At 45.5% G+C, this 14,749-nt stretch overlaps 1 protein-coding gene across 1 annotated transcript; it reads left to right on the top strand.

The window, feature by feature from the left end:
- Positions 1 to 2,130: 2,130 nt before the first annotated feature.
- Positions 2,131 to 5,681, top strand: LOC117854920 (protein DETOXIFICATION 14). Its single transcript, XM_034737180.2, has 7 exons — positions 2,131 to 2,676; positions 3,739 to 4,283; positions 4,392 to 4,478; positions 4,580 to 4,636; positions 4,738 to 4,976; positions 5,055 to 5,260; positions 5,349 to 5,681. Exons 1-7 carry the CDS (start codon positions 2,389 to 2,391, stop codon positions 5,403 to 5,405), a joined length of 1,479 nt encoding a protein of 492 aa, XP_034593071.1. The 5' UTR covers positions 2,131 to 2,388; the 3' UTR covers positions 5,406 to 5,681.
- Positions 5,682 to 14,749: the final 9,068 nt, after the last annotated feature.

The following is a 14,749-nucleotide window of genomic DNA, read 5'->3' as shown; positions in this document are numbered from 1 at the left end:
AACTGATCGAGCGTGGGCCGCGACTCTCCCAGAGAAATAACTAAGGGCATGGGCCGGAGGATCGATGACGTGCTAGTGTTCGACGTTGCATGCATCGCTGTGATGGCCTGATGGCAACTCAGCACGGATCTGCCCCCCCCCCTTTTTTTTCTTCAACAGTATCTTACTATTACTAATTGGAGGCTCCTTTTGAAGCTTCCATGAACACTCTAGAAAAAGAGAGAAATCCTAGAAATTCTCACAAAAAAGCAAAACATCCGACCATCAATCGATATATTTAAATCATCATGACCATTGGATCTATTATGTTTTCTAAAAAATTACCCACCTATACCATTATGAAAATAGCCTAAAGTAACCCCCTAAATCTATATATAAATTACCCACCTCTGCCATTATATAAAATAAACTAAAGTAACCCCCTAATCTTTATCAAAATTACCCACTTATGCCATTATTAACAATATTTAAAATAACCCCCTAATTTGCAATTGAATTGCCTACCACTATTACTTAAAAAACTTAAAGTAACCCCTTAAATTTGCATCTATATTAACCACACCTATCATTATTAAAAATAACATGAGGTAACTCTACATTTGAATCAAATAACCTTAATTAAAAATATACAGCAATATATGATTCTAAATCATTTATATCTTTCACTATTGGTATACGATATAATAATTAAGGTCTATGCGCATGATATGTATCACCATTTATAAGGATATAAAATGATGAGAATATAGATTTCTATGCTAAAATTGTATCTCAAACATAAGGTTCATTAAACAAATTCAAGCACATACCTGCGATGCAAAGTGAAAACTTAAAGATTATAAATGTGGATGAAAATATTATAGAGTAATTACTAACTAAAATCTATCACAATTGGATGAAAATATTAAGTATATACCTACATAAGCATTGTGTGTTCGAATATTTAACAAACGAGAGCTAGCTTATGGTAATAGTTTTTTTAGCAATGTAGTCTCTTTTTTTCCATTGGAGGCTCCACATTAGTTCCCACGAGACAAGTCAGAAAAAAGAGACAAATTCTCATAAAAATTAAAAACATCAAACACCAATCCTGTAAACTATAATAATCATAGCCATTGATCTATTATATTTTCTAAAAAGTTACCCACATGATAGTGAAAATATTCAAAAATGAGCTCTAAACCTATATTTCAATTACCGAGCTTAGCTATTATAAAAAATAATCTAAAGTAACCCTATAACCTTCATCCAATTTACTAATACACATCATTATATTGTATAACTTAAAATATCATTCTAAAATTTTATCTATGTTATCCACGTATGTCGTTATTAAAAATAACCTAAAGTAAACACCTAAATCTTAATATAATTATCTTCACGTGCATCATACAGAAATATCAAAAAATAAACTAATATATGATTTTAAATTATCTATTTATGTTAATATATGATTTTAAATTATCTATTTATGTCATTGTTAATATAAAAATACTAATTTAAAGTATATACACATGACGAGTAAGATCATTTATATATGTATGTGAGGAATTGATGAAAAGTATTGATTTGTATGCTAAACATAATGTATGGAGGATTGGAGGTGTGATACAAAATGGAAAAAAATATGAATATGGATGAAAAAGTGCATTGAGTAATTATTAATTAAAAATCAATCACAACTGGGCAAAGATAGGTACATATCTATATAAGTATTATGTTGAAGTATTGAAAAATAAGAGAGTAGTAGGTAAACAATTTTGATTATTAGTTATGAGTTTAATTTCTAAATAATTTTTAAATACAATAGCTTCTAAAAATATTAGCCCGTGCGGGAGCACGGGTTGATGGACTAGTAGTAATGAATTAGGTAGTGTCCCAAATGGATAATCTATTTAGGCTACTTTACTACGCCATATAAGACCAGTCAGTCCGGGCCTAGCTAATTTAGTGTAGCCCATACTATAGAAGGTGCTGAGAAACTCTTCTCGAATGGCTATCGTGTCAAGAATACAGCTGCATTGCTACCTCGTGCCAAATATATGGATGAGGCCACAGTCCGGTATTACGTCCTCTCTATAAGTAAAGGAACCCCGTACAGAGCACGACTACTACTCACGGTCGCAGGAAAATCATTTCTCAAGAGACGACGACGACGACGGGGGGTGCCGTACGTCGCGATCACGAGGACTCACTCGACACCGTGCCGAGACCGGCCTAGAGGTCTGAGACGGGCAAACACGCACTCGAGATCGCCCGGTCCGATAAGTAGCGCGCGCGGCCGCGCGCACAGGCACATCAAGATATCGATCGGTACGGCTCCGAGCCTAGCTAGGCGCGGCGCTCGAGGGGTCATCGGGGGAGAGTGGCGGAGGCTGGCCGATCAAGATGGCCGCCGCGAGGGAGGACGGCGAGGCCGCGCTGCCGCTGCTGCTGCCGCGGGCGGGAGCGGGCGGTGGTAATAAGGAGGAGGCGTCGTCGTCCTGGTGGAGGCTGTGGGCGCGGGAGGCCGGGCGAGTGGGCTACCTGGCGCTGCCCATGGTGGTGGTGAGCATGTCGCAGAACGTTGTGCAGGTGTCCTCCAACATGATGGTCGGCCACCTCCCCGGCGTGCTCCCGCTCTCCTCCGCCGCCATCGCCACCTCCCTCGCCAACGTCACCGGGTTCAGCCTCCTGGTCCGTGAACCGCCCCCCCCCCCCCCCCCCCCCCCCCCCCTTCCGTTTGACCATTTCTTGCATGCCGCTCTGCAACTCTGTGTTGGCATCGTCTTTGTTGCGTGATTCTTGGTTGGATGTTTTGATTTGCGGTTGCATGCCGTGCTTCTCGGCTCCGGTGGGTGCTTCTCGGCTCCGGTGGTCGAGGTCGCTTCTTGGTAGTTTCAGTGAGATTGTGCCAGGAGAATCTTGAGATGCCAACAAGAAAAGAACAACCTTGATCGACAAGTTCTTAGTTTATCGATAGGATACGTCTCGTTGCAGTTGGATGATCACGTGACTTTCGCTTCTTTATTAACTGAAAATTATGATAATGGACTAGTGGATGTGGATGGATGCCTTCCGAACGGTTCAAAATGTTTCGCTGTTCAACTAGTCCTCTAGCGACACGGACGTTTTAGGGAAAAAGGTTATGCAGCCCATGTGTTGTCCCGGTAGCACTAGTCAATTGTGTGGACTTGGACTCTGTGTGTCTTCAACACAATTTCGTCAGCATAATAAGTTGTCCATGTCCACCGCAGCTTTGAAATATGTTTTCTTGGTAGCATTGTTATGATAGTTACAGGGGTATATTTTCGCATCATAATTGTTATGATGGACACAATATGTCGTTTTCCACAGGAAAATGTGCCATCTCTGTTAGATTGGGGTGTGACGAGAGCATGGGACGTTTGGTTTTCTATTTGTGAGCTATCTGTCCAGAACATGTTAAGTCATGATAATGTCAAAAAAGACATTTGACTATATAAGGAATGCATAATATTCAGTTTAGGGACTTACCTGGTTAGTCATTGTGCCACATTTATAAAATGAAGAAAACAAGGTAATTTGGCATGTATCACTTCATTTTTAAAAAAGGGTGTTCCTATAGCACAGACTAGAGCTAACCTGAAACCTTACTCTCTCTCTTTAGCCGTAACAAAATAGTGCCCATTTCACCTGCTAGTATATATTGATTATTGAGCATCTAATTCGGCTGCTATTGAACACCCAGTAACACCAAGAATCGCCCTTGTGAAACAGATTGGAATGGCAAGCGCACTGGAGACACTATGTGGCCAAGCCTACGGTGCAAAACAGTACCATAAACTAGGTGTAGACACTTACAGAGCAATAGCCACCCTCCTGGTGGTCTGCATCCCACTCTCACTTATCTGGGTGTTCATGGACAAAGTCCTGGTCCTCACAGGACAGGACCTCCTTATCTCCCATGGAGCCGGGAGGTACATGATCTGGCTGATCCCGGGGCTCTTCGCCAACGCGGTGATCCAGCCGATCACCAAGTTCCTGCAGACGCAGAGCCTGATATACCCTCTGCTGCTGTCGTCCATCGTCACCATGGCGATCCACATCCCTCTGTGCTATGTGATGGTGTTCAAGACTGGATTTGGCTACACCGGCGCGGCTCTGACGACAAGCATATCGTACTGGCTGAATGTGGGCATGCTTGTCGGGTACATCGTGTTCTCGAGTTCTTGCAAGGAGACACGCACACGCCCGACGATCGAAGCCTTCAGGGGGGTAGACGCGTTCCTGCGTCTAGCTCTGCCTTCTGCACTCATGATCTGGTAATCAACAATTCAACATAGAGTAGATCCGACATTCATATTCCCGTCTGTATTGGTGAATTTCCCTTTTACCTGTGACTAACAAAATTCAATCCATGTTCTTCGCAGTCTTGAATGGTGGTCATTTGAGCTCCTTATTCTATTGTCAGGATTTCTACCCAACCCAGAGCTGCAGACCTCAGTGCTTTCGATCTGGTACAGAGTGAATCCATGATCACTGTGTGTATATGCAAACACATGATTCTGCTTCTACAGAAATGTTTAACCTTATGATGCTCAAATCCTTTCTTTTACAGCCTCACAAGTGTAACATTGCTCTTCACTATACCTTTCGGACTTGGAGCTGCTGGGAGGTATGATTGTGAACAAACCTAACTTTCATGGAAGATGCTTACTCTGTATCCTTTGAAGCACTTCATCATCTGACAATATCTTCGTAATGAACGTGTGACAGCACACGGGTGGCAAACGGACTGGGCGCTGGGAACCCTGACGGAGCTCGATCAGCAGTCCGCGTCGTGCTTTCCATGGCGGCGATGGATGCGGTCATCGTGGGCGGGACTCTTCTAGCGGCACGGCGCCTCGTGGGCCTCGCGTACAGCAGCGAGGAGGAGGTCGTATCTTTCGTCGCCGCCATGGTTCCTCTGGTCTGCATCACTGTTGTGACTGATAGCATACAAGGAGTTCTCTCAGGTTGTCAGGTTCTTTTCGCTAGCATCTCAAGGCGATTACGACTTCGATTCGCCTAACATGTACTGGTGTTTTCACCAGGCGTCGCCCGAGGGTGCGGCTGGCAACACCTGGGCGCGTACGTCAACCTCGGCTCCTTCTACCTGCTGGGGATCCCCATGGCGATACTCCTGGGCTTCGTGCTGAACATGGGAGCGAGAGGGCTTTGGATGGGTGCCGTCTGCGGCTCCCTGTCACAGTCCACGTTCATGTCCGCTATCACCTTCTTCACTGACTGGCCCAAGATGGTCCGTTCTCCGTCAGCAAAGTTATACACTACTTCGACGAGTTACGCGTTCTGTCTCTCAGGGTGCATTCCGCTTGTTGTGTTTGCAGGCTGAGAAGGCTAGGGAAAGGGTGTTCAGCGAGAAGTCACCGGAGGCTGGGCCGTGATGCCTACTGGAGTAGCGGCACCTCTACATTTACAGTCCAATTTTGCAGGGGAGGCGTGAACGCGTCTGTTACTCGGAAGGGAGAGGGAAATGAGGCCAATTCACGTTCCTTCCTAGTAGGCAAACGTGGTTCTTGCTCGTTATGGCAAACGGGCCAAACCATGCCCGTTTACTCGTCAAGGCAAAGAGGGTTCTTGCTTTCTGCCTCGTTTTCCCACGATTGATTTTTGTATACATGAATTCAGAGAAAAACGGAATCATAACTCTTATTTTTAAATGTGTATTGCACGCATGGAATCCGTCACAATAGTTTATTTCCTTCCGAAAGGGGTAGAGGTCCCCCAAAACGAAACCGAATGATCAAGTGTCTGTCCTAACTCCTTTGAACGACACTAAATTAAATGAACAAGAAGATAATAAATGCGAAATACCTTGTATTAATTTTGGACCAGTCGTCCTATCAGTTATAGTAGCGTAGATCAACCGCCACAAAGTACAATTAATTATATTTTACCGTTACCCAACGGCTCGATTCCTTGAATATTCTAGGGTACAACGGTAAATACAGCACTCATACATACTTCTCCAACTGGCTCCTCGTGTGGCCTTTTCGTTCCACGTAGCGGACAGTGTGGCTTTCCGCGCGGATGACCCCTTCATCCGGTTTCCTTGATGTCCTGTCCGGGGAGAGAGCCTGGTGCTGGGGAGACGCTCCTCAAATCCCTTAGGGACTCGTATTGCCCCTCCGCCATCCTTCTTAAAGGTCCCTTCGTTCGTCCGAGGGCCCTTCGTTCTCATCCTCCCGTACCCTGCCACCGAGTGCACGGAAAAGCAACCGATCCGTCAAGATTAATCCCAAAGGTGTGCCAATTTTCCGGTTATGCCCCTTTTGCCATTTTTTTTTCAATTTTTCCTTTCATTATTTATTTTCCCCTCAAGGGTATTTTTGACTTTGGGGTCGTTTACCGTTATGTCTTTCCCGAGCTATAAATAGCCCTATGTGGGTCACGTGTTATTTACTTTTACTGTTGTCGCTTTCCTTGCGGGAGGTCCGAAGCCCCCTCGTCGCATATTTGGTAATCATTATGTTCTTCGTTTGTGGTTTCCTTTTTGTGGCTGAATAAGCCTGTACCATGGCTCCCAAGCGGAAGCGCCCTTCGGGCAGTGATGGCGGTCAGACAATGCCGAAGACCATCGTTTTCGCCCGAAGCTTCATTCGTCCTGAGGACGTTGAGCTCCTTGAGAAGAATAGGATGGTTACTGCCGCTAGGGCTGCAGGCTTCGAGGCCATTCCTAAACCAAGGAAAAACGAGGTTGTTATATTCTGCTATCTCCTTTTCGCTGGCCTTCATTTCGAACTGGACCCTGTTGTTGTTGATATTCTTCGTCTGTAGTTGACACCCAATGCCATGGTTCGAATTCAACTTCAGACCAAGACCTGAAACTAGGTTCACTTAAGTCTATTCTCGCAAAATAAAAAAAAAGGCACGAAGAGACACAAATATCCTAAGCCAATGAAATCGATCACACCATTCTGAGCTCCAGGAATGCTTGCGAGCTGACCAGGTGCTCCGACCAAGAGATAACACTTGATGATCGATGATCTCCGATGAGACGTGGAGACCGAAGGTTGGGGAAGGGCCACTTTGCAATGGTTATATTCTTAGAAACAAACATGAATTTCGAGGGGATGCTAGGCCGCCGTTTTATGGGCCTTGCATCCGAGAGTTTATTTGACACGAGTTATTCTAGTTCAGGGCCGTGAGGTACCTATGTCCAGTCGGTGAGCCCCTCGAACCTCCAAGCGAGAGGTCGGGAGTCATCCTTTTGTGAAAGTGAGTATTCAATTATCGAGGGATTCCTAATGAACGGTTATATGTATTTATAGTCCAAAGGAAAAGCCTATAACAAAAGATGATCCTACCCCTTGAATACAAGAGGTTGACCAGGGGTAAAACGGTCCTTTACAATATTTACAATACAATTGTCATTCGTATATTTAGCCTCAGCAAATTCTCACCGTGGGCCCACACATGCCCGGAACAGGGGTTGGAACCGGGAGGCGCTAATCAGCGCGCGTCAGGAGGGCTGCCGGAGCTCGATCCCCGACATCCCACTCCCCTCCCCCGAACCTTCCCTTTTTGAAAATTTTAATTCCCACAACTTTCCATTTTAGAAATATAACAACTTATATACATAACTTTATAATATAACTTCTTATGAGATAAATTTTTTAGCACAACTTCAATAGTGTGCATAACTTATGCGTACAAGTTTGAGATACAATTTGTAAGAATAATTTCGAATTTTCCTTTTTAGAAATTTGTAACCTATACACACAATTTATACGCATAACTTTTTCCGAACAACTTAGATGATACATTTTATAGTACAACTTTCATGATATACACAACTTATACGCATGATATTTGGCACAACTTTCGCAAGAAATTTGTTAAAAACATTATGAACACATAACTTATACGTATGTACCATATTACTTGGTACAAATGCTATGAAAAAATAATTAAAAAGAAAAGGTGGGAAAATCACACGCATGGGGTGGGTGCGCGCACCACCATTGTTTCGACTTCCGCACAAGCCCATAATTCAGCATATTCCATTCACCCTGGAGCCACCAAGATGTACATGGACCTAAAAGAAAAATATTGGTGGAATGGTATGAAAGCTAACATGGCACAATTTGTAGCTCAATGTGATGTCTGTAAAAGAGTAAAAGCGAAATATCAGAAGCCAGCTGGTTTACTTCAACCATTACCTATCTCAATTTGGAAGTGGGATGAAATAGGCATGGACTTTGTCAATGGGTTACCCAGGACAATTTTGCTGGGCACTCCATATGGGTAATAGTGGACCGACTCACCAAGGTTGCTCACTTTATACCTGTACGCACATGCTTTGGTGGAGAAAAGTTGGCACAACTCTACATTGACAATATACTGAAGCTGCATGGAGTGCCCAGCAAAATTGTTTCAAATCGAGGAACTCAATTCACCTCTAATTTTTAGCAAAGTTTACATAAGTTAATGGGAACTAAGTTGGATTTTAGTTCAGCCTATCACCCTCAAACTGATGGTCGGATGGAAAGAGTAAATCAAATCATGGAGGATATGTTGAGAGCATGTGTGCTTACCTATGGTAAACATTGGAAGAAAAGTCTATCCTGTGCAGAATTCTCCTATAATAATAGCTTAGGCATGTCACCATTTGAGGCTCTTTATGGAAGAATATGTAGAACTCCTCTGATGTGATTAGAAGTAGGAGAGCGTACTCTAATCGGACCAGCTCTCATAAAAGAGGCAGAAGACTGTGTGGCTGAAATTAGAGAAAAGTTAAAAGCAACTCAATCTCGCCAGAAGAGTTATTCAGACAAGGAAAGATGAGAATTAAGTTTGGAAGTTGGAGATTATGTTGATTTTAAGGTCTCTCCAATCCGAGGGACCCGAAGATTTCAAGTTCAAGGAAAGCTAGCACCCTGCTATATTGGACCTTATCAAGTGCTACAAAGGATTGGAGCTGTAGCATACCGTATTTAGTTACCTGAAGGTATTCCATGTCTACCAACTAAAGAAATGGTTGAGAGTTCTAGAAGAACAAGTGTCCACTAATATAATGCTATAGATTTACAAGAGGACCTTAGGTATCAGAGATTACCTATCAAGATTCTAGACACAGTTACAAAGCAAACAAGAAATTGAACAGTCAGGTTGTGTCGTGTGCAATGGAGCCAACACAGTGAAGCAGAAGCTACTTGGGAACGAGAAGATGCTCTAAGAAAAGAGTTTCCCCATCTATTTAGGAACCAACCAAATCTCGAGGATGATATTTATTTTAAGTAGGGTGGGTTTGTAACATCCTAAAAATTTAAACTCAAAAATCACTCGAATTCAAAAACTTCAAAACCTATTTTTAAAATCTAATTTCAAAATATTGCAAAACTATCATTGAGCTCAATTGTTTTTCCATCCATAATCCATCCCCAGCCTAATCTCCTCTTAATTCAGTAATATTCCTATCAGTAAGGACAATCAACTTCCTTCTCTCTAACCTTCCTATTCTCCCTAAGTCATCACCATCAACTTGCTAATCATTTCCTTCATGTGTGCTCCTGCAAGCCTGTCATCCTCTTCCTATGTCCTTCAGCATGCACACACCAGAACACGCACAAATCATCACACAACAACAGCTCACACTGGCACAATGTGCAAAGCTCCACACGCCATAGCCCCCTTGACGTGCTCGCCATGCTCTGCTTGAGTGACAGCTTGGCCCGCGAGGTAACCCGCACTGCTGCCCGGCACTACGCCATGCTGCCCCTCACCGCGAGCTGGAGCCAGAAGACCTGTACCGCGAGTAGGAGCTTCTAGAAGGCTTTGAGGATGACAAGTCCAACCTATTCCCTTTTGGTCATATTTATCCCAGTTTTCAAACACAACCCATAGAAGCCTTTTTATAAATTGCATCCAATTATATATATGCTCATATTATTTTATTACTTGATCTAGTTAAAACCCGGTTGGATAATCACTCCTTGAATTGATATATCTTGATTATACCTTTATGACATAGGATTTATCGCTAGACATGATACACTCTATTTAGCCGATTACCTTGATATTAATACGCTTAGGAACAGGTTGCTCAACATCATTACTACTCATTTTACAAATGAAATGGTTTTACAAGAGATAAAATATGTTGAGTGTGTTGGTGCGAGTGTGGATTGGAATTTTGGAAAAGTAATAATAAACAGCTTAGTGTTGGTGTTTATTTAGATTGGGGGATCAGGGTTCCTTGTGTGGGATGCCTTGGAGTATTGGCTCGTGCCTGTGTGGCTGAGTATGGAAGATATCTGCCTTGTGTTGATTAAGGACTGAGTTGATGTGTCATCTTGCCTAACCCAACTTATCGTACAACCACTTGACCTTTGTGCTGCAAAGGCTTAGCATAAATCTCACTAGCTAGTCTGATAGTCGTCTGTAGGCAGGTGTGCAACGGGAGGCCAAGGAGCAGGCGTAAGCAAGTACTGGATTAGTGGCCCAGTTGAAGACCTCATAGGAAGGTCAGGAATCCCTTGGTTAGCTCCCATGGATGACTAGACATGACTATGCTATGGTGGGTAATGGCTTTGATGGATCTGCACCGGCACTACAATGTTCCTGTTGTGATACCCTACTTGTGGGTAAAGTGTACACTTCTATAGAGTTAAAACCTATTCGAATAGTCGTGTCCATGTGTTGGATTTAGTAGCCCAGTAATCCACCTAGGGGGTACCCAGATGGTAAATTTGTAGGCGGGGAGGATCGCAAGACCATGAACTTGATGGTAACGCAAGGCACAAGACACAAAGATTTATATAGGTTCGGGCCGCCAGTGTAGCGTAATACCCTACGTCCTGTTTTGGGGATTGTATTGCACCCTATGCTCGGGTGTTGGTTGTTGTGTTGAGGGATTGGCCATCCTCCTAGGGGTACCCCTACCTCCCCTTATATACTCCGAGGGGTAGGGTTACATGGAAGGAGCCCTAGTTGGTTACAGTAGATGAGATCTAGTTAGATTACAACTGCTTGTAGGGCGCCCTAGATTCTACCTTCTTTATCAAGTCAGGCCAGCCCAATATTGGTTAACTGGACCCTTCATGAGGGTATCTGGGTATCTATAACCGTCAAGCCCCTAAGCGCTGCGGAGTTGAATGGCAGCCCGACAAGAACGCTGAGTTGGATAAGCTTCGCCCGAGTGCTTTCGTCGTCTGGTTGCCGAGAACCTGTGCAGTGCTCAAAGAAAAATCCTTGACCTTCTAGTCTTTGTCTTGTGAAACGCTATGGAAGCATGTCAAGTGATATCCTACGCCTAGCCTTCGAGCCCTTGAGCACGAAAACTAGCGGAGCCACTAAGGCACGCCAACCCGAAGTAGGCACCCAGCCCCCGAGCGTGAGGACTGGCGAAGCCACGGAGGTGCGCCGACCAAAAATAGGTGCCTAGCTCCCGAGCCTAGGAGCTGGCCGAGTCACGAAAGTACACCGAGTCGCCTCTTGCCCCAAGCCAGAAAGGTCAGCCGAGCAACAGGAGGGTCACCGAGTCATCTATGGTGCCCAGCCTCCGAGCCTTGAAGTCGGCCGAGTCATGGAAGCGCACCAAATTGCGTCCCGCCCTGAGCCTGGGAGGTCGGCTGAGCGGCAGGAGGTACACTGAGTTGTCTGTGGTGCCCAGGCCCCGACCCTGGGAACCAGACGAGTCATAGAAGTACGCCGAGTCACCTCTCGCCCTGAGCCAGAGAGGTCGGCCGGGCGACTGGAGGCACGCTGAGTCGCGTCCCGACCCGAGCCAGAGAGGTCGTCCAGGTGATGGGAGGCACGGCGAGTCGTCTGTGGCACCTAGGCCCCGAGCCTGGGAGCCGGACGAGCCGCAAAAGTACGCTGAGTCGCCTCCTGCCCCAAGCCAGAGAGGTCGGCTGGGCGACGGGAGGCACATCGAGTCACCTCCCGACCCGAGCTAGAGAAGTTGACCAGGCAATGGGAGGCACGCCGAGTCGTCTGCGACGCCTAGCCCTCGAGCCTTGGAGTCGGACAAGCCGCAGAAGTACACCGAGTCACCTCCTGCCCCAAGCTAGAGAGGTCAGTGTTGGGCATACATCCCTAGGCCCACGAGTAGGCCTTGTACGGCCCACTCAGGGACATACTCGAATGAGATTAGGATATAGGAGGATACACTGCAGGGTAACATAGCCTCCACGGACTCTTGAAGACTAGTCAGAATAGACAAGGAAACTACTCTACCGATTGGGAGAACTCTGTAACCATGTTCGACTAGGGCTCCACCCTGTAACCCTGTTCTCCCGACTATATATGGGAGGGCAGGGACCCTCTCAAAACAACAGCTAAGAAGTTCAATACAATCAACACACAGGACGTAGGGTATTACGCGATCTAGCGGCCCAAACCTATCTAAATCGTGTTCCTTGCGTCACCATCGACTCCTTGATTCTCGACAACACCCACCGCACAAAAGACAAACCTAGGGTACCCCCTAGGCGGGTTGCAGGTCTAAAACACCGACAGCTGGTGCGCCAGGTAGGGGAAGTCGCCGAGTCTCTTCGCGCGAGATCGATGGCATCAGTCATTGTCAAGCCTGTTTTCACCTTTGAGGCAGGAGCAACCTTCATCTTCGGATCCTAGCTTTGCATCACCGACGGTGATGGATCGTTTCAGCGCCGCATCATTAGCAACCAAGAGAAGGAGCATCTCGACGAAAGCTTTTCTCAGCAAGAAACGGAAAATTTCACCGAGAAAAACCAAGTTTTCAACGAGTGGCAGGAGGCACGCTAAGTAGTTTCTGAGCTGTAAAAAGACAATGCAAACATTATGTAGCATAGTGTATATCATTTAATAATTGGACAACTCAGAAGTTTAATTCACTGTAGAAGTAAATTCTTGCACGTCCTGCTCTTGTAGGTCGTGTAATTTCCTCGGGTAGTTAGCCTGTTACGTTTAAGCACCTATAGGGCTGACTTGATGCTCGCATATAGGAGACCCGCAGGATGAGTCAAGGTTTCACGGATTAAGGCGTGTGCTACCCGAGTACTTTAGCAACCATTAAGAGGGACGGACAAGCCACAAAGCAGTCGGAACTGTGCGTGAAAGCAAAAGCGTGAGCTGGGCACTTGTAGGATGCAGCCCCCGACTACCCGTTTAGTGGGCGGACCAAGCTGTATAAGCAGTCGGGACACGACCAAGGTGGTCGGCAAAAGTCATAGAGACATGGAGGAGCTGAGGCATATGTAGGTATACGCGCAGAGCGATGTTGAGTGGAGGAGCAGGCCGTGGGTAATGGCTTTAATGGATTTGCACTGGCACTACGATGTTCTTGTTATGGTACCCTACTTGTGGGTAAAATGTACACCTCTACAGAGTTAAAACCTATTCAAATAGCCGTATCCATAGTCTTGGACGAGTTATGGCTTGGTCACATAACTAGCTAATTGGGAAAGATGGGAAAACCTTTTGGTGTAAATTGGATTTTGAAAATATCCGGCAAGTGTGCCGTGTGATACCGTGGACGGGGTGTCCAGTAGCACTTAAAATTGTGATCTTTTGTGTAGGATCACCCCACTCTTTCACAACTACTATAAATGTGGTATATATGTGTTTTGCAAAAAACCTCTTTATAAAATCAAACCTTGCATGTGTGTAAAAGATTGCTTTTTGCAAAATAAACCTTGGCCTATTCCTTGAATTACCCTTATGCATGTATTCTATTACCCTTTTTCATAGAGTGGGGTTGGATTTGCTAAGTACGTATGTACTCACCCTTGCTTTGTTTGATACAGAGGAAGGCCCGGACTACGTCGCTGGTGAAGCTTTCGAGTAGAAGGTCACCTTCGCACCCAACTTGCCTGTGATGTTGGGCTATTTAGGATGTTTCTGCTGTCGTGTAGTGCTGCGTGCTACTTATGGACTTGGATGTCCATAGGTTGCATCTATAGCCTGTTTGTGTTGTATCTCTTTTGGTTCTATTCTACCCGACCGCTCCCTAGTAGTTCTATGACTTTTCAACTACAACCTTCATGGGACTGGTATTTGTATCACATTTAGGTACTGTTTGGTTCCTTTAGTCCCGGACTAAAGTTTAGTCCCTCCCCCCTACCCTGTTTGGATCTAGGAACTAAAGTCCATTAAGGCAGATGAACAAAGATGAAAATACCCCTAATCAATACACAAGGGAGGGTTCAGGACGGGTGGGAATGAGCAATAAATGAGGGGTAGGGGTGTCCTCCTAGGCTTTTAGTCCCCTTTAGTCACCCCAAGGGAATATAGGACTAAACCCTTTAGTCCTCCTTTTAGTTCCTATGTTTGGCAGTTTAGAGACTAAAAGAGGCCAAAAAGGAGGGACTAAAGTTTACTCCTATGGAACCAAACATGCCTTTAGTCATTGTGCAAATGGGGGCACTTCAATGAACCACCACCCTCCGGCAGCGGCAGCACAAGGGTCTCGATCTTGGAAACCTCCCAGGGGTCATCAGTGGCGAGGCTGTCGATGTCCGCATCATCGTCGCACTCGGCGACGGTGAAGGTGACGGCGTCACCCGTGCGGTAGTACAACTCGTACCGGTTGGACGTGCTGGGGATGAGGCGGAGGCAGCCAGCGAGTAGGTAGAACGTGCGGACGACCTAGTGCATGGAGTCCTTGAGGTTGGAGATAATGGTGGCGACATCAGCGTCGGAGGCGAGGTGGTAGAAGAAGGGGCGCTGGATGGGCATTCTGTGGAGCCACAAGATGTCTAAGAAAGGTGAGCGGGAACGAGGTCTCCAGCGGTGAAGGAAATGG

Source organism: Setaria viridis, chromosome 5, assembly GCF_005286985.2.
Source record: "Setaria viridis chromosome 5, Setaria_viridis_v4.0, whole genome shotgun sequence".
Lineage (NCBI taxonomy): Eukaryota > Viridiplantae > Streptophyta > Magnoliopsida > Poales > Poaceae > Setaria > Setaria viridis.
The sequence above is the reverse complement of the archived record's forward strand: the minus strand, read 5'-3'. Positions and strand labels throughout refer to the sequence as shown.